The 19,721-nt window shown below is 39.2% G+C and overlaps 1 protein-coding gene and 1 long non-coding RNA gene across 4 annotated transcripts in view; both read right to left on the bottom strand.

Moving 5' to 3' along the window:
- The window catches only part of NRG3 (neuregulin 3), a 394,566-nt gene that overhangs the window by 101,392 nt on the left and 273,453 nt on the right, over nucleotides 1-19,721 (bottom strand). For all 3 annotated transcript variants that reach the window (XR_006163020.1, XR_004418567.1, XM_033065988.1), the window contains exon 4: nucleotides 7,845-7,871. Coding sequence is in view for 1 of the 3 variants with exons in the window: in XM_033065988.1 (XP_032921879.1) it covers nucleotides 7,845-7,871 (27 nt within the window). In the remaining 2 variants the exon portion in view is untranslated. The remainder of the gene's footprint in view (nucleotides 1-7,844; nucleotides 7,872-19,721) is intronic.
- LOC116999363 lies at nucleotides 204-1,768 on the bottom strand. Its single transcript, XR_004418569.1, has 3 exons — nucleotides 534-1,768; nucleotides 359-409; nucleotides 204-273 (listed from the first exon to the last, which is right to left on the bottom strand). It is a non-coding gene; the product is annotated as an uncharacterized LOC116999363 (long non-coding RNA).

Raw genomic sequence — 19,721 nt, 5'->3', positions numbered from 1 at the left:
TCGTTTTTCCCTCTTCCTTTTGTGCTGCTCACGCTTGTGTCCCAGATAATTGCTGGCTGTTAAGTCTGAGCAATAACAACAGATACCCTGGGCCACTGGACAGAGTGTTTTTCAGCAGAATCACACTTGAAATGAGGATAAATTGATGGTGATTGGAACAGGAAATGGGATCATGAGACAATTTTCAATTATAATAAAAATATCTTTATTAGAAACCATCAGCCAGAGTAGGAATATCTCTGTTCTTCTCCACGTGCCAATATCCTACAGCTCCTGCAAAAGAAGAGAAAGGGCAGTGCATGAAACATAACTTAGTGTGCTCTATGCAGCACAGTGCCAATTTTTCCACCCTGCTTACCCTTCTCCTCTGCTTCCAGCAATTACTGGCAGGACACTGGCTCTACTCATTCTAGGCAGGACACAGAAGGACAGAGCAAGATTTAGTTCACTGTCAAAAGCATTGATTTTTCTGTACAACTGTAGTATGCATTACAAGTGCACCACTGCCACGGAACATTCATTGGGATACTTACCTTCTGCTTTCCAAATTTCCATCATTTGCTGAATGAGACTTGACATCCAGGTAGCACCTCCAGGCAGCAGAAGGGCAAAGCAGCCCTGATTCACCGTGGCTGCACAAACATGGTACAGATCAGGTGTTCAGAGCCTCTCCTCCTGTGTGAAGATAACCTCAGCACACAGTGAACAACCTGCCATTAATAACAAACCCCCTCCACCCCAAACAACAGATCCCAAGTTCTCACAGACATGTCCAGATGGTACTCACTGCTTTGAAGCCTCCTCCCAGTCCTCTCCCAACTGGAAATGTGAAGTGTCACTGGCAGTCTTGTGGCAGCTGTCTGTAGCACCACCTTTGACACGTGGCTCTCACCTCTGCCCTGCTAGGCTTGTTTCAGCAGTGTACGAGTTACTGTCTATGTATTTCTGCATCTGGTCAGACTGCAGCTGAGCCCAAACAAAGGCCCAATCTCAGCACTACAGGTCATTAGCACACTGTGGTGGTGTCAGTTTTAACAACTCCTCAGGCTCAGCACAGCATTTACCTAAATACCATGCTCAAAATGGTAATATCAAAATGCAGGTTATGAGACTGACGGTATAAGGTCACATTTGAATACACAGCTGTCTGCTCAGTGTTGAAGCCATCCAATTACCTGTATTTCGTGATAAAAGTGTTTAACTCCGAGGCACACCAGCTGTGCAGGACCCCAGGGCACATGCCCAATCCCAAACCAGAGTGTACACGTGATATGTGTATGTGGGGACAGGACACAGCAAAGCCCCTCTGTGAGCAGCTGAGATGCTGTGTCCTCAGCTGAAATCCAGCCTGGAAGCACACACCCCTTCTCCCTGAGCTGCCAAAGTTCTTGAAGCTGGCATGATGAAAGAGGCTTGCACCTGGCACCAGGAGGTACATGGAAACTTACCTGGAGGCTTACACACAACATCCATTTTTGAGGCTTCACAAATTCTTTTGTAACCCACAGATAACACTTGGACCTTATTAGTACCCCTTACCCTCCCCAATCAGCACACAGGGGAACTCAGCACACATTCACCTTGGGAGTGACAGAGTAACAATCCTTGTGTATCATCAGGGGTGATGCACAAACTGATACAGACCCCAGCTAATGTAACTCTCTCCTCCTCCCAACCCAGACCCCAGCAAAATAGAGAAACCCAGACCAACTCTGGCTTTATAAGCTTGTCAGTACACCTTGTTACCAGTTTTTGTTTTTTAAATTTCCGTAAGTTTCATTGTGAATGATCAGGAGGTTCAGAAACCAGATATGAGGGAAAGTAACCAAAGTAAGTTATATATATAAAAATTATTTCATCCACCCAGTTCACAGAATTGCTATTTTGATAAACCACCACAAAAAGCAGGTAATGACACACGTAGGTTGGCTACACAGTAAACCTTTTAAAAATAATGCAAGTTAATCCAACCCAGTTCATTGCCAATACAGAAAGTGCAGATAAATTGGAAAAATGACATATCACAAAAAAGTAAAGATGGTAGCACTGAACCAAGATGGTAGATAGGTTACAAACTATTTAGGTAAAAATCTGTCCCTCTCAACTGAACTAGAACCATATGCCCTAAAGTGAGCCAAGACATGAGGCAGCCTGAACTCCTGCATCAGGTGCACACTGACTTTCATTCAGGAGATGTTTTCCTACACAGGTACAACCACTGGCAGAGCTTCCTGCAGCCCCCAAGGAACCTCTGCTCCAGCCACTGCTCTGACAGCACTCAGGCATCAGCTGTTCCTGTAAAACTCTCTCTTATGCTGCTCATGTCTCTTTCCTCTAGAGATGATAAATGACTCTTCTTCCTAGCTAAGTGAATCCCATGGAAAGTGCTGAGGGTTTAAATCCATTTCATGCCTCAGGATGCTATTGTTATTTTGCAGCATACTTAAAAGACAGGTATTTCATAAGGCAAAGTGAAAGACGAGGTCCCAAGAGCAAAGCCTTTAGTGAATTTGGAAACAGTCCCAAGAGCAAAGTCTTTACTGAGTTTGAGAAGATAAATACAAAAAGGAGGTAATGAAAATTTGAGGCAGGATGAAGAACAAAGGGATTTAAGGAGCAATACATTCCAAGTATCAGGGCCTACCAGAATAGCCCTTCCTAGCTCCTCAGAAATCTACCAACTGAGTAAAGATGAAATATTTTAAATGCTTATTGATTAATAACAATATAATTCTTAGAAAGATATGGTTTCATAGTGCTGGGGGATGATTGTGATCAGAATCTCTAATAAGATTTTGTACAAACAGGAGCATAAAAACAGTCAGTGTGCCATATGATCAGAAAAAGATATACCTGCTTTATACTATTATAAAAGGAATACAGGGAAAACTGAACTTAATTTCTTTATTTTTTAAACATACATCATTTAGAACACATACAGTTTTGCTCATGTAACTGAACATTCATCCTCTCTTCTAGCAAGGACTGGAGCTTTACAGGGTTTTATAACAGATAAGAGCTTGTAAATGGTAAACTAAGGCAAACACTGGTTATTTATTATAATTTTCTGTTTGTTTCTGCAAAACATTGAGTTTCAAGGAAAGAATCCAGGTTACCAGTTTTTGAGCAGTGCAAGGACTAAAGAACTTTGCCTTTTTATTTCTGGCGTACAGGAAAAATACTAAGTTGTTGCAGTATTGCTTATCATGCCCATCAGCAAAACCAACATTTGCAGTTCATAAAAATCCAAATGCATCAGTCACAGTGCATGACACAAGGTCACAGGGTCAATCTGGTTAACTGGATCAGGTATCCCCAGAGTTATAGGCATATATTATCTTAGCACAATGAGGAGGCAGTGACAAGAGGCACAGTGAAAACACAGCATGCACCATCTTCTCCAGTGTTAACAGCTGCTCAGACTACAGAAAACTGAATACATTTCACATTGTAGTCATTGCAAGGAGATATATAAAGTTTAATAGGATCCCATTCTTGAGTTACTTTACTACTCTGCTCAATTAAATGCTATTTAATGATTCAGCACTTACAGGGTTTTATATACCATTCATACTTCATTGACTTCAGTGGAGCTCCTGATTTTTCCAAAAAAGATGAGTAGTTCTAAAGAAAAATATTAATTTTCTGTTTAAGACTTAAGAATAAACAAATTAAAAATAGTGAGTACATATAACAACTGGTTATATGGTTATAACACTGGTTTCCTGTCATTCACACATGGGAGATTAACACATCGAAATTGTTTGCACTATTGATACTGGTTTAACTGGTAAGCAGCCCAAGGATGAAGAATACTTCATGTTATGTCTGTGTTTCCATCAAAACTGCAGTGACCTGGCTGTTGCACTTTATTGAACACTTTATTTCCAGCTGTATCCACCATAAATTCCTGTTCAGCACAGAAGATCCTCACTGTGGATCATCAGAGTAGGTGGTGGAGGCAGTTCCTGGAACAGTCCTGTTTGCTCATGAGCTGTAGCAGATTATTCCAACACCCACCTTTGTGTTTCATGCCTTAGCAGACCTTAACTCATCCTCAGGGTAAGAAATGAGTTTAAAAGGCAACTCCTTGTCTCAGGGACTGGCATGCAGCTCAGAGCATCCACAGATGACTCTCAGGTAAGGATTTCACTCTGCAGCTGGAACATGCACCAGGCCAGCTCCTCAACAGCTGCTGCCTGTTGCTCCAAAGTGAGCATGATTGCTGTCACAGATATTTGTCCTCATCAACATGTTTTTTCATTGGAAAAGTAAACCATTCAGCCCTGAAGTGCAGTTAACCACCTGGGTCAAAAAATGATAGTGAGCTGTAGATACTTGTACCCCCATGCTCTCCAATGCTAATGATATATCACTTCATTTTCTCATTGTATAAAAGCTGCTGCTTTTGATAGTTTGTTGGTTTGTTTTGTTCTTTTTTTTTAAACAATCTCTCTTGCTCCCATGTGCATTACCAGCTACCACCCTGCTTCCCATTGACACAGAATAGTTCATACAACTTGTATATTCTCAGTTTGTAGGAACATGGTGAAAACTCCTTACTTTTGTGTTGGAAATGTGAATAAAACTGCGCGCATCCTCATTGGTGAAACACTGGGCAGCAAAGCAGACCAGGTGAGCTGCACTGTGCTCTCCTCACAGTGCTCTGCTCCCCTATGAGGAGAGGACACAGCCAAGTCTGCATCCTTTCACAAGGAAGAAATAGTTCCTGAGGTACCGAAAGTTATCCCCCAGAGAGCTGAGGAATCTAAACTCAAAAAGCCTGAGAAAACTTACTGCAACTGAGAATCTGAAGCACAGACATATTAAAACACCTTGCCCAAAGCCTGTCCAGGAGATTGCATCAGAGATGGATATTAAATCAATACTGAATCAAGCGACAGTCAGACACAAGACCTTTTTTTTTGATTCAATGTACTAGAAAATATAAACCATTTCCTTATCACCAGGAGTTTCATAAAGCTGGACTACTGATGGCAATACAATCCACAATATTAAGGACATAGTGTCCCTTGTCCACATACTTGGATCTCATTTAATTCAGGCGGTGCTCCACATGAATACACCAGAACCACACATTAATTGCTACATTTTGAAATAGATGTGTCACATCAATATGCCTGCCTTTGTCTCTGCTCTCCATACAAAGAAACAGACAGTGTAAATCAGTATCAGCAGCAATATTAAAGTAACAGGTGTTCAAGTTTTGGAATGCACAAAATTGAATATTGTACGGAACACAAACAAAGTTCAGTGTGGTACATAAACAGAACGCATATTTGCTGTTCCCAAAGTACTGTTTGTGAGAGAAGGGTCCAGCAAGAAGGAGATGTCAACAGCTAGTGGAAAAGGAGCAGACACTGCCTCTACTGAGCACTGGAATGGGCTGCCACAGGAGCTTGTGGGGGAAAACAGCACCAGCTGGTCCATAACAGGATGCACAAAGTCATGGACCACAGTTCCCTAACAGGACAGTAAAAGGACTGGCTATGCATACACACCTCACTGATCCTTGAGAGACTAGCCAAAAACAAACAAACAAACAAAAAGTCCCAAAAACCCCCACAAAAAACCCCCAACAAAACCAACCAAACAAACAAAAAAACCCAAAAACAAAACAAAAGGAAATTACTACAATTATCTACCTTTCTTGGCAAATGTACACTAAAGTAGGTGTGTAGTTTCAGTGTACATTTTGTCTGTCCCCTTGGACACCCTACAGACAGATGTTCCCACTGACATGAGGTTCCAGCTTTGTCTGCCATGGAAGGAATTCAGCTTGCCCTGGCAATCCAAGTTACATGGTTTACATGGTTCTCAAACAAAAATTTTGGAAGTTGATGATGAAAATGGAATTTCTATGGCAACCAAATCCACAAATGCAATGAAAAAAAGAATGTTCACTGAATTACATACAAACAAAGCTAAGTTCAGCACCGTCTCTGCATTGTTGTTTTTTCTAGCTAGAAAACACTCTTTGCACTAATTGCCATTACTTTTTACAGTACAGAAGTAAACTCATGGAAAAGGTTTTACAAGAGTGTCCCTGATTTGATGAGCATATTGTCGCCTGGACTCTCTGTGCACAGGGGGGGATTTCTACTTTGCTACATGTACAGCAATGATTCCATGCATGCTTACACTTCCTAAGTAAATCTTCATGTAGACTAGAGGAGGATTTAAGAAGCATAAGCATTTCACACTTGCATATTATTCCAGAACTTGCTTTTTTCTAGCCCACAGCAAACAATTTCAAGCCTTATTTTAGGCTGCTGTCACAATATTTTCAGGCTTGAGACACAAGATTTCATTAATTTTTACACCATCAGGATCTGTTCCAATATTTAATAAAAAAGTCTTGAGAGCTACTCATATGAGAAGACTACTGTGAGCCAAGATTTCAGAGATTGGCTTTAGTTCATGCCTTAAAGAGATGTCTTTAAAAAAAAAGACAGGAAACAGAAAGTCTCAAAATAAAATTAAAATAATTCAACTTTGCCTCTGTGTAACACTTTCCTGCTTCTTACAGAAAGATTCACTCAAAGCATCCCATGTATCTATACTCCTTATTCTCTTTTACATACATGCTTGTCCTTCAACTTGTATGCCACAAATTAAGCACGAAAAACAGGATATATGCAGAGCCTTTCAAGTAACCATTTCCCAGCTATGCTTGTCCAGTCTGTGAAGACACTTCCATCCATTCCACTGTCACTTTTCAAGCCTCATACAGAGTGAAGTGAAACACAAAATTTCTGGACCTCACCAACTGGTTCCCTAGAGAGAACAGTGCTCTAGGCATGGCACAAATCCAAAAGCAGTAGGATAAAATCCCTGACCTGCTGGCTATCCTCTTGTTACTGCAGTCAATATTCATCACCATATTGGTTTCTTAACAATTTATACCTAACTGGCCAACAGAATCCCCACTTTGGATCTTAAAATCGACAGGTTATAAAGCTCTTACTTTTAAAATCTAAAAAAAAAAATCAAGTAAAACTTAACATAGGAAAAGAGCCCATTAAAAGTAACTGTGTTGTGACTTCAGTAGGAATTTGCATGCTTTTTATTATAGTGTTTTCAGTCATATTTAATGGCTTATGCAAGCTGCTCTTGCACAAAGAAACATTAACTCTGTTAAGGATGGATCTCAGCTTCCTCAAGTCTGAAGATCACCAGCTGAGAGGTGATCTGTTAAGCCTGTCATTCCATGAGGCTGTGAGCACATTGCAGAGCTGCAGCTGAGCCAACAGAACGTCATCCTTTCCTTTCCAAAGCTGTAAGAAGCAACTATTCGCTCCTTTTTTAGCTTTTTCCTAACCAATTAGACTTTTTTCATGGAATGATGGATCTTTGACTCTTTTCTTAAAAGTATTTCTCTGATTTGAGAGAATTATCTCTTATGTTTCTTATTAAACCTAGGTAAATTTAATATTTTAATTAACAACTAATTCTTAACAAAAGAAAAATAAATCTGATTTAGAATTTACTTTACATGAAAAAAGTTAGCAACTCTGCCCTAAAATCACATATAAAATACTATTCCTCGAGATGATATGGTCACATAACCTTTATGTTATGTTTCATTAAATACCAATGAAATACTAAAACTTCATTATGTAGGTTTTAAGCTCCATAGCAGTGGACAAGAAAAAAAAATTAAACCTTATATAATTTCAAATGTAATCTGTAAGTATAAAAGGAACCCAATCAGAAACCCAGTGGTGGAGGTCATGGGAGTCTTCCCATTAACTTCCATGTTCTTTGGACTAAGGGACCAAGATAAATATGAGCAATTGAAAGGAAGAGAAGTTAAAACTTACCCATGAATTCAATTCCTAAATGGTCTGCTATACTCATGGAAGCATGTAAAAGAAAAAAGAGAAAACAGACAGAAATGTTAGAAACACAGTAAAATCTAAATTCACCTTGACATGGCAGTGCTGCAGAGCAGTGTGGGTACAGCTCCAAAACAAAGGCACAGCCCTGCCCCTCAAAGGCACTCAGGGAATTGAGGGCACTCAGCTGCCACATGAAGGGACGTGTATTTGGGGAAGGATGTGAATGCCTTTATATTTGACTTCATGTTCAAGCCAGCTACCTAAAGGGATTTCATTTTCCCATCCTCCTGAAACTCCTCTCTCAACATGCTAACCACTGTTAGTCCTCAGTTAGACAAGGCTCTTTCTTTCATTTTCTCTGACAAGGACCAAAACCTAAAGAGATGAATAGAAGGCTTTCACTGAGTCTGGCAGCTCCCACCACAGCACAGCAGCCACACCTGCTCCCAACGTGACTCCTATCTGCTGCTCTCTGCTGCACCACACAAAATCTGATGGCAGGAAAGAGAAGCCATCCCTACTCAGTCATCAGGCAGACAAGATGCAAGAATTTCAAGACATCTTAAAGTGAAGCAAAAATTTTAATGCCTTTAGAATATCGACAGAATTACCACATGGGCTTCTAAATATTTCAGGGCCTTTTTTTACATGACACATTACAGTCCTCTAAGAACTACATAGCAAAGCTGAAAGATTTTCCAACATAGCCCTACAGTTGAAACACTTCATTTTATTGCCAACTCTGGTACCTGTGACGGGATCATGGAAAATTTGGGTTTCTGTTGAAAATGCTGGGAATTCTTCACCTTTTGCACCCTTTCAATTTCCCCAGGAGAAGGCACTGAGCATCAGTTTGCTCAGTTCACTTAGCATACAAATGTATGGAACAGCTGCTAAACTCCGTATTTTATTTTCATGCAGAAGGCACAATGTGCACTTCAAAAGCAGAGAACACGAGATGATGGTAGATGGTATAAATACCTTATTAGCATGGCATTAGGGAAGGCACATTCTGCAAGTTTAGTGACAAATGAATCTTTCCTTTTGAAAACACATAACTTAAAATCATACATATAGGTATTCCTCATAGCAATTTCCTAATCTGTATTCTTGGATTCATGTACAAACATCACATACAAACATCCCTAGTACATTTGACAGGAATGTAAATTTTTATAAGAATGTAAATTTTTATAAAAGCATTAAATCATATATGTCAAAAGTTCAAACATACTATGTTTACAGAGATTTGTAGCTTTTTTCCCCTGTCTAATTTTCTGTAGCTGTGAAATCTACAAATGTTATCTACCTGCAATTCACACCTTTGCATCCTTCTGTAAATCAGATAAAAATGCAGTTGAAAATTCCTTGAAAAAATGATAGCAGAGATCAAAGCATCATAATCTGATCTCCAAGGAACTAAGGATATTGACACATGGAGGAAGAAAATATAGTATCACCTTTTTAGTCTATGCAGAACAGCTGAAAAAAGCAATCTTTCTTTCCTAACTTGGCTCTACACCTTCTCTACGTGTTTTCCATTTGCAGCCTACAATTCTCCCTTTGAGTTCACCAACATGGTTACAAACCACTTCCTCAGAAAGTGGACACAAAATATACCTTTCCTTTAAAAAAGTGGAAAAAAGCATTTCAGTTTGTATTTGAGTGGCTTTTCTGTAAGTGAGAATCAAGGATATATGGAGCCTTCCCGGGAAACATGTTCAGCTGGAGAGGGTGGGAACATGCCAGGTGATTTATTTTAAATATCTCATGTGCCTGGAAAACAACTTCGGCAACCAGTATGATATATATTGCTGACAAAGCTGATTTCCCCAGGTTACGATAAAAGAATGTCCAGTGGGAAAAACCTTTACAATAAAATATCCAAGCTGCCAATCATTAAGTGTAGCTCAACGAGCTTTCTGAGCAGCTTTTTGGGAATAGAAAACAAGGAAATGGTAACTCTAGCAGATGTAGCAGATGCTGGCACTGGTTATGACCATCACTGGGCAGCCCCTGGGTGACCAGGCATCAGCCCAGTGAATGCTCTCACTTGTACTGCTGAGGTGCAAATCAGCAACCCTGCAGGCACCAGCTTTGGAGATGAGTTTGTCGCCTCTAAACAACATCAAGAAACTCTCCCAGCAGGTCCATGTGAGGGACACAGGGCAGCAGGAAATAACCAGCAGGGGTGGTGGGGGATGTGAGCTGTGGTGGTGACCTGAGCCTGAAGCAAGCACTAAAACGTGAAGTATTGACCTGGCAATCCATGGTGTGACAAAGGACTGCTCTACTGCTGTGCAGTTGTGCTCTACGAGTGATGAACTGCCTGCAGAGCACTTCCCTGGACACAGCAAGTGCAGTGCCAAGCAATTCACCATCAAGAAATGGACTCCATTAAAAAAAAAAAAAATGCATATGAGAGCTATAAATGTGCTGAAGCGTGGGCGCTGCTCCACAAGATGGGGTCATTAACCAAATAATGCGGCTGTATTTTACTTCTGTTATTGTGGTTTCTCCTTTCCTTCCGGTATTGCTATGTTCATAGAAACTAATCTATTTCTCATATAGAAAGATTATTCACTTGTATGTTTTATTTTATCAGTATTTCTCCATTTTCATGTTGATGTGGGAAAAATACTGTGCCTTATGGTCCTTGCACTATGGTAATGTGTCACCAGTATTAAAGCCCTTGTAATTTGCACTCTCTAAATACATACACACCTGTGAATACTAGATAACAAGGACAAGAGAAAACAAATATGCAGTCACTAATGGATTAATTTATTAGTGCTACACAAAACAACATCCTGCCTTGTGTCTGAATTGTGGTTCGCTGCAACTTTTTTCTTAGTCATATTAAGACTGAGCAGAAATATAAACTCAAAATGTAAATCTAATTGAAAAATCTTGGACATGAAAGTACTCACTGTAAACCTCTACAGACATTTTAATCTTTTCTAAGGACAAGCTGACTTTGGCATGAAGACAGCTTTAGGAAATCAGAGCAGCAAAATATTCTCCTCTGCAAATGAAATTTATCACTTCAAATAAACTCATAAGACTTGTTAAATTGTCCTTGGTAGATGATTGTCTTGAACACAAAATGCAACATGGTATATGCTGGGAACTACCTTGGGACAGCTCAAGTACTCTGAACAGATTATCTGTCTGGAAGGAACAGGGCTAAGTTTAACTTTTAAGTATTAGACCAATAAAACTTGGTCTGAAACAAAGGAAAATCCTTCCATTCATAAAGCAGTTAGATTAGGATACTACCTAAAGACACAAACTGCTGCTCTCCTATCCATTGTGCTTTGTGATGTTTGGCAGCACATGGTTGTCAACCTATTTATATATCTAGTGAAGGGAAAACCATAATCACTTACAGATATATGCAGATATATATATATATATATATATGAAACTATAGGGTTTCTTTGAAGCATATTAATTTTGACGATTCCTTTTGCATGTGAGCACACAGAGTAATGGGACAAGGGTTTGTCCATTCAGTAGGAAGGTTCATTGCTTTTATCTTCTCTCCTCATGGGCAAATTGACCGATGTTCTGACACTTTGGTTGTTTCGCTGGGTTTTTTTTAATATCGAAAAGAAAAAGCAACAGCATGTAATAATGTATTTTTAAAAAATCTCAGTTATTAAAGAGCACAAAATTTAATTTTGCTGTTTGCTCTGGAGAAATTCTAGTCATTTATTTCTTTAATTAATTTACACAAAAGTACAGTAATTTCATGACCATAAGGCGCACTTTCTTTTGCAGCGAGGCTCTGCCCTCAGTTCCCCCCGCGCGGTTGCTGGCCAAGGCCCCGCCTCAACCCGGCAGCCATGGGCCCCTGGACCCGCCCAGACCCGACAGCACTGCTGGCTCCTCCCACGGCTCACAGCTCTCACTTCTGGGGTGGCAAATGTCGCAACTTTGTACATCAGATAAGGTGCACCGGACTATAAGGCGCACTTCCGGGTTCGGGGGAAAATTTTAGTCAAAAGGGTGCGCCTTATAGTCGTGAAATTACTGTACTCTTCAAAATGTTTGGTGGCGTTGGGAAACTGATTGAGACTGTTCAGGGGAATCAGAGACCAAATCTAAATAGTTCAACTACTGACTTTTTAAAATATCTTCAATGAAACACATGACAGAAACTTCCCTCTCTAAGACAGTTAAAAATGGATCAAATTAAATCCTGAGAATGATCTTGAATCAGCTAATACCAGGACCTTCCTTTTACTCTCTTTGATAAAAAGGACTACTAAAATTTTTCCAGACTAAAAATTTCCCTGGCAACAGGTAGGCTGTTCACTACACTTTAACTGGTGCTATAGTAACTATACAGAATATTTTGGTAATTAGCCCCATCTATGTCTAGACACAATAATCAAAATCATACATCCACACATCCCTTACAAGATACTTGGTCTGTTTTTGATGAAATTATAAATCACAGTTAGAGAAATGATAATAACTTAGAAAAAAAGAAGGCCATAAATCTATAAAAAATAATCCCAATTTGCTATATTCTCAGTAAAAACAATGAAAGAGCATTTATACTCCCAATTTCCATAGCTGCAGTTCATTTTACTTCAAATCAAATTCAAGTCCTCAATGTGTAAAAGTAAACACTGAAGACAATACATCTTCATTGCTTTATCCATTATTTAATTGCTTTATCCATTTACTTGTAAAGGAAAAAATATACAAAGAAGGGAAAACACCCTAAGCTTGCTGTGAGTATTCATGTGGCTGTGGAAAGATTACAACACAGCCTAAGGACAGGATCCCCTAGCCCACTATCAATTCCATAACAAAGGAAAACTTGAAAAACATCCATCAAAACCTCTCCTTATATAAATTATACACAGTGCTGAATAATGGAATAAACTATTGATTTTCTTTTCCTTTGAATGACTAAGCCTGTGGCTGTGATTTTCATTGCAAAAGTGGAAAGATTGTTTCTAGCTTCTGCAAATAAATAACAGCAATGCTCCCATGTTCAGACTCAAGACAACTTGGAAATCTCAACTATTTACCTCACCTGCAGCAAGGGACTCAAAGGATTAAGCTTGTCTCTTTTCTATTCATTTTTAAGATCTTAAATTATCTCTGCAGCTAATAAACAAAGTTACTTCTCTCTGAGGCACTGTGCTGGATATTAATGGAAAGAACTTAGTCTCACCAAGCAACATAAGCAATCTCTACTGATATTCACAATACTGTAAATCAGTGCTGATTAACTTTTATTACTACAGCTATAAATTCAGCAGAAGAAATGAACATGTCTAATTTCAAATCAGTGAGTAGCCTATTGATATTATATTTTTAAGATTATTAAACACCTGCAGAATGTATTTAAGAGTTTCACCAGATGCAGGCCAAAATGTTTATCATCAGGTGCCAGACAAAAGCAGAAAGCAGCAGTTTTTATTTTTCTCTGAATAACACATTGTTTTCAGCTATGAGATGAGAAAGCAGGTAGATATTAAATGTTGCTGCTATATGGGGACATATTTTTACTGATTTTCTTGGCATTCATAAATCAACACAAGTCTTCAACACATACAAGGACTTTAATTTATCCCAGAGTACCAGAAAGTAAACAGGATGTTCACACAGAACACTTTGTCTCACCTCAGAAAACTGGGAGATGCTTCCTTTATTTGCTAAAAGTGTAATCATGTTTCTATGAGAAATAGTAACTACATCAAATGTAAATGAAGTTGCCTGATAGAGCTCATAGCTGATGGTGACAAGGTTATTTATGAGCTTTGCTCTAAATGTATGTTGGAAATGATAAACCTGTGTGATCACTGTCAGATCAACCTCCCCTGGCACAACGAGCCTGCAATAAACATTGCACATTACAGTCTGGTTACTTGATTACTGACATCAGCATAAGCTGCTATAACCAATGAGTCTGATAAACATTCCCAGAAAAATCAAGATTTCTCTGATATTATGCAGTTTTGACAGATCAGTAAATTCGTGTTAGCATTCTAATTGCAAAAACTGCAATTATTTTTTATGTTCCTGTTCCTTACTAAAGCCTCTCATCTCCTGTACAGTTTCTTTCCTGCCCCTGCCTTTCCTGGCTCCACACACCACACTCATTTTATATTCCCATTTAAGAGACCAACCCCACATGCCAAGTTTTCTGATTGTGCTAAGGACTGTGCAAAACCAAAATACTGATGTAGCTATGTGACCTACTTCTACCATTTTGAATTCTCTTGCTGGGCTTCTCCAGCAGATAGGACAATGACTGCATTTGTCCAACAGTCTCAACTGCATGGTAGGTGATTACAGCACTGTCACAACTCAGGGACCACTGGGAGAACTGGACTGTGGAGAAATATGTCCTTCTATCATCTGTGTCGTGTCATTGGCACAACAGCTCCTGCAGAGCCCAGACTTGTCCTGCATGAAATCGTGGTCCAGCCCCTGGAGCCTGCTCCAAGTGTGCACATCACGCTGCCTTTATCTGCAGATGGACCTGTCTTTATCTGGAATGCTGGCAAAGGGGTTTAAATGCATTTACCTACATTGAGATTTGATGTTCTCAGTCATTAAGCACCTCCACTGAACTTCAGTAGCAACTGGCGTGATTAGTGATGCAGAGTCCTTCAGAAATGCCAACCTCTCCATTGGCAAAACTGGCCCTTTCCCAGCTATGCTATGATAAGGTCTCATAAAGCTAAAGAGGAGAGGGAAGTGGAATCATATCTACTGTCAAAACCCAAAAGCACATTCACTACCTCCAAAACACTGATCTGGAAAGTTTTTGGAGCCATGTGTATGAATTAGATTATTTATCTCATCATAGGTGTAAAAGATTTCACTTGACTGCAATATTCTGCAAATACAATTTTATGAAACAATCCTGTTCTGGTTACACAAGTGACACAAAATGTCTGTTAAGGTGGGATAAGCCTATAAGTTTCTTAGAAATTACTATAGGGATTTTTGCACTATTATTTCCAAATGGGTGTTTGGTAATATGGGTCTGTAAAATATAACCAGCCTCACAGAAACATTAAATGAATTGCTAATAGCTCCCTCATCTTATGAACATATGACATTTAATAAACATTTTTCATGCTAAATGTTACTTTATTCCTTCCACAGATCATTAAGCTGTCCTTCACTTGCCTACTACAAGAAAATGTTTCAGATGCAATCCTGTTTACTGCTCTCTAAAGGCACAGAAAATTCTGAAGATTTTTGTCAATTCCTTAAAACTAATTACTTTCTTCAACTTCAGGATATGGAATGTACATAATTTTGTGAAAAAAAACCAACCCCACAGCTGTATTCCCTAATGTTTCAAGTAATTTAGTTCTGCTGCAGTCAAAAAACAAACAGGCAGAAGCAGAGTGCAGGTATTTACACCAAGACTTTACAATATTAACTGAGGGTTTTAAAAGCTGTGCACTGTACATCTCCAATGACAAGAAAGTTGACATATTTACTGATATCCCTACTTTGTTGCCTAGATAGCTGGACTGAGTTCTGCAGCAAAGAATTTGAGATACTCAGAGATGTAGGTAGGACTCATATCCTTTCAAAAAGATGCTTTTTTAAAAAATCTGTGTTGATTTGGAAATCTACGTTTCTTTATGAATCCACTATATTTGCTGTACACTTTTTTATGATGATTCATTTAAAATAACTTAGGATGCAGAAAGAGAAATGCTTAAACTTACTCCAATTACTCTGTGCCTGTTTTTTGCCCATGGTATAAGTGGCTGCATTACTGAGCCTCATTTCCAGCAGTTCTGTGTTACAGGCTCAGAAGACAATACAAGAGCATGAAGTTTTCATCATAATTTTATCAATTTTTTATCAAATTTTCTGTCTTACAGGGAAGTATGTCAGAGTCTCTCAACCCACCTCCGTGGACCATCACAAGTTTAACACCAATGCTCTTCCAAGTTTTATTGAGTCCTTTCTCTAGGAAAGCAGCCATGGAAGTGCCTTTATGCCTCAGATCCAGCTGCAGACAAGCAATCACAAGTGTGGGGTGCTTAAAAGGGTGTGATTTTAAAGGGGTTGTTCTCAGCTATGCAGATCTGCCCTATTTGGTGAGGAAGAGGAGCAGCATCATTCCTTTTTGTCATTCCTTTCAATTTCACAGGGATACATACTGGAGAGCTTTAAAGACTGCTGCACTGAACTTTATCAGAAAACACAGCCTTTGTCCAACATCTCTCGAGATTCAAAGGAGGAAATACAGAATGACAGTTCACAAAAGTGCTCCCATTACTGTACAATTCTCCATGCCTGCAAAATGTATAGCAGGGAACTGACCTAGGCACATCTCTCCTTTTTTCAATGGTAAGGCCCTCTAACAATTTTATAATTCAACTATAGCATTGTGGTTTGTTTTGAAAAGCTGCTGCACATTTGCTTTCTGTCACAGTGTGCAAGCCATGCATGTACTCAGCACAGCTTGCTCTGCATTCATGCTCTGTGTGGTGTTAAACATTACAGGGACAAAAGTTCAGGTATGCATAAGTGCTAGAGAAACTGCTTTTTCTGGTTTCTTTTTGTTAACTGGACAATTTATATGGAGACATTTTGTGCTTCCACAGAAACATTTCATTTAAAGCTGGTGAGTAAACACAGACACCTGAGGTGAATATTTTGCCATACAGTGTTTTAGATTTATAAAAAAGGCTCATTGAAGGACAGACCACTTCAGTACTCAAATTTGAGTGCTCTCTCAAGTCACCTAGCAAATGCCTGTGCCAAACTCAGTCCTTTGAGGCTGGTGCACCATACAAACAGCCCTAATGGAAACACACTGGCAATTGTCAGCTTGTTTACGACATCAAACCCCAGTCAGAAGATGGGAGCAGAAAGGCTCTGTTTTCCTCTAAGCTAAAATGCTTTCTTGACATCTGTGGATGATTTGTTCAAGCTAATCAATACCCAGGCAGGTCTGATGGGGAAGCTGTGACTTGGACAAAGCCCTGCAGAGCACAGAGCACCGTGTCAGAAATGACAGACTTCTGAAGTGAGATACTGGGATGAGTTATTTGCTGAGATGTGAAAGCTACAGAGCTGAGGCATCAAGGCACCAAGGAAATGTCTCTCTTACCTGGGGCTGTGGCAGCTCAAGTGCCACTGCCATTTGACTGTGGGTGCTGGCATACATGTCCTGACAGCATCAGACCAATGTGTGTTTATGACCCCACAGACTGCATAACAAATAATGTCCCACACCATGCAGTCATGCAAATGCAATCATGGCTTTCTACCATGCCTATCCTGCCTTGCTTATGGAAATATATTCTGCTTAGAAGTCATTAGCTAATAATGTAAACAACCAAGCAGCAGCAAAAATGAATGGCAAGAAATGATTTTCCTCAGTCTGAGCATCTTGTGTAATTTTAGATGCAAGCCATGAATTTATGATTTCAGATATGTAGGAAACAGTGGGAAAATCACTTAACTACTGTCTGTTTGAACACTGTTAAGGGTTCAAATCCTTTACTCCCATGAATACATTAGAACATTAACTACTATAAATACCCATAACAAAGATGGTCTGAAATCGTTAATGTTGGGAATGAACAATATGACTCATCCATGAGATTTAAAGTAGACAGGGCTGTGATAAAAAGAATCATTAGCAGCTATCACCAGCAAAATAAAAAGAGTATGATGTGCACACAACCCAGAATCATCTACAGAGAGAGCAGCAAAACAAAAGCTCCCGTTTGCTCTCATTTGTATGTGGTGATGCACTGCAATTAATTGTTAGGAACATAATGTGACAATGGTGCCAAAGGGCCCCATGTACAGAAATATTAAACTCATGGAGTGTAACTGCCCTCTCAGAGCCATTCAAACAAATGAATTGCCTGTGCACAGATCAGGTGCAAACCAGAACCAGGCTGGTGCCTCGTCCTGATGCTCCCAGCTCACCATTACTGCAGCACCCTGGAACAGGATGGGACAAGAAAGGAGCAAAGGGGGAAAATCCATTCTGCAGCCTTCATAAGCACAAACCATTGCTCAAATCTTGGCAAAGTGGCTTAGGTGAACGTGCAACTTAAGACTTCTCAGAAGGCTGAAAGAGCTACTAATGCCTTTCTCCTGTGAGATACCTCAGTAAAACCTGTGCTTCAGATGATCAAAGGGCACTTGTTTTCTTTCTTCTTGTTTCATCTCCATTCCACAAACTTCAAGGTGCCTCAAAGAATTTAATAGTTCCCAATAAATCTCAGAGAACATTCCCCCATCAAAGATTTTTTCCTTCTCTTACTCTGAATTAGATCTTAACAGTATTGAGGAATACAGTGTTTCCCTTATAAGACCTTACTACTAGGGCATAAATTATTTTGACAAGCAAAAACAGGGCAAAAGGAACCTCTCTATTCTTTTCCACTACAACAAACTAGATGTGTCAGCAAGCAAATTAGTTTTGTGGGATAGTCTAGAAAAATGAAATAAAATAAAATAATGTTATAACCTGCTTAGATTTGTAGATTTTTTGTTATGGTTTGTTTCAAATCAGTAGGACTTTGCTGAGAGCAAAGTTGTGAGCTGAAGTCACAACTTTTAACTCCTCTTAACTCTTTCTTTTCCTTATCATTGGTAGCGTCAGAGGCATGGAAATCACTTTTACATGAGAGGGAAATGAATTTTGAACCAACTTACAAAGTTGAAGTGTATCTTTGGGTAGTGTGCTACCTACATGAAAAAGGATTTCCCCCTTAAAATGTCCAACTCTGAGAAATTACACATGTATATGGTCATGAAGTAAGAATTATTGCATCTCACATGTAAATTTCAATAAAATGTCTAGAAAACACTACAAGCTATTTCTGTCAGAAACACAGGATACTGAATTGAAAGGTCTTACATTTCTAGCAAGTCAGAAAACCAAAGGAGTATGGAACCTAAAAAGAAGAAAATGCTTTCAAACTACAAGAGAAATATATAATCTATTAGAAGGATATAATAAATACTATTTCAGAAGGAAAACAAGAAATCCTGCTACCTATGAACATTTTTAATTTTGCTAGATGAAACTGCATTGTAAATTCATTCATTTAGGAATACAGTTACAGTGACAATAAGGTGAATTGCATTTCATAAGCCAACAGAGCTTGCTAAATTGAGGCAAAAACTGGCAAGTGACCTCACAAGTGACAAGTCTATGGCTGCTGTGCTGGAATCCTCCATGAAAAATTCAAATTTTTTGCAGTGGCATTTTTACAGAGGAAATAATCATAAAGGTGTGAAAGACACTGTAATATGCTCACAAAGCTCAATATAGTGAAGGGACAAGAGACAAAGACACATTTCTGCTGTGATTTATACTCGAGAGTTGGAATTTCAGGTAGCAAGTAAGATCAGCAGGAAAATTAACCTAAGAAATGGTGACAAGGTACCAAAGTTTAGCAGCACAATTTTCCAGTCTCTGCTCCAAACCCCACTGAAGCAGAATTGCTGCTGACCTGAGATGAAATCTAGGATTTCACAGCAAGCTTCGAGAAGCTGAGTGTGCTAAACTGACTATCATAAATTTTTAATTTTTTAAAATTTATTATATTTTGCCTCTATATGGTTTCAAAATCCAGTAGTCCAGCTGTCACTTCTTTATTTTTCTAGCTACACATCTATTTTACTGTTGCACTGGTGGCAGGGATGTATAGGGGATACAAATGTGTTATAACCAGTAAGAAAGCAAGTCCCTTTACAATAGCATGGAGATGCCTAAGGTTGGTGTTTGGTGAGAAGATTGCACCTGCATCACTCTAACCAAATTCATTAATCAGATTAATTAAATCTACTTTTGCTTTGGAACATGGCTGGGTCAGAAAAGAGTAGAAA

Source organism: Catharus ustulatus, chromosome 8 (genome assembly GCF_009819885.2).
Source record: "Catharus ustulatus isolate bCatUst1 chromosome 8, bCatUst1.pri.v2, whole genome shotgun sequence".
In the NCBI taxonomy this organism is placed as follows: Eukaryota; Metazoa; Chordata; class Aves; order Passeriformes; family Turdidae; genus Catharus; species Catharus ustulatus.
Note: the sequence above shows the minus strand (reverse complement) of the source record. Positions and strands in the feature narration are given on the sequence as shown.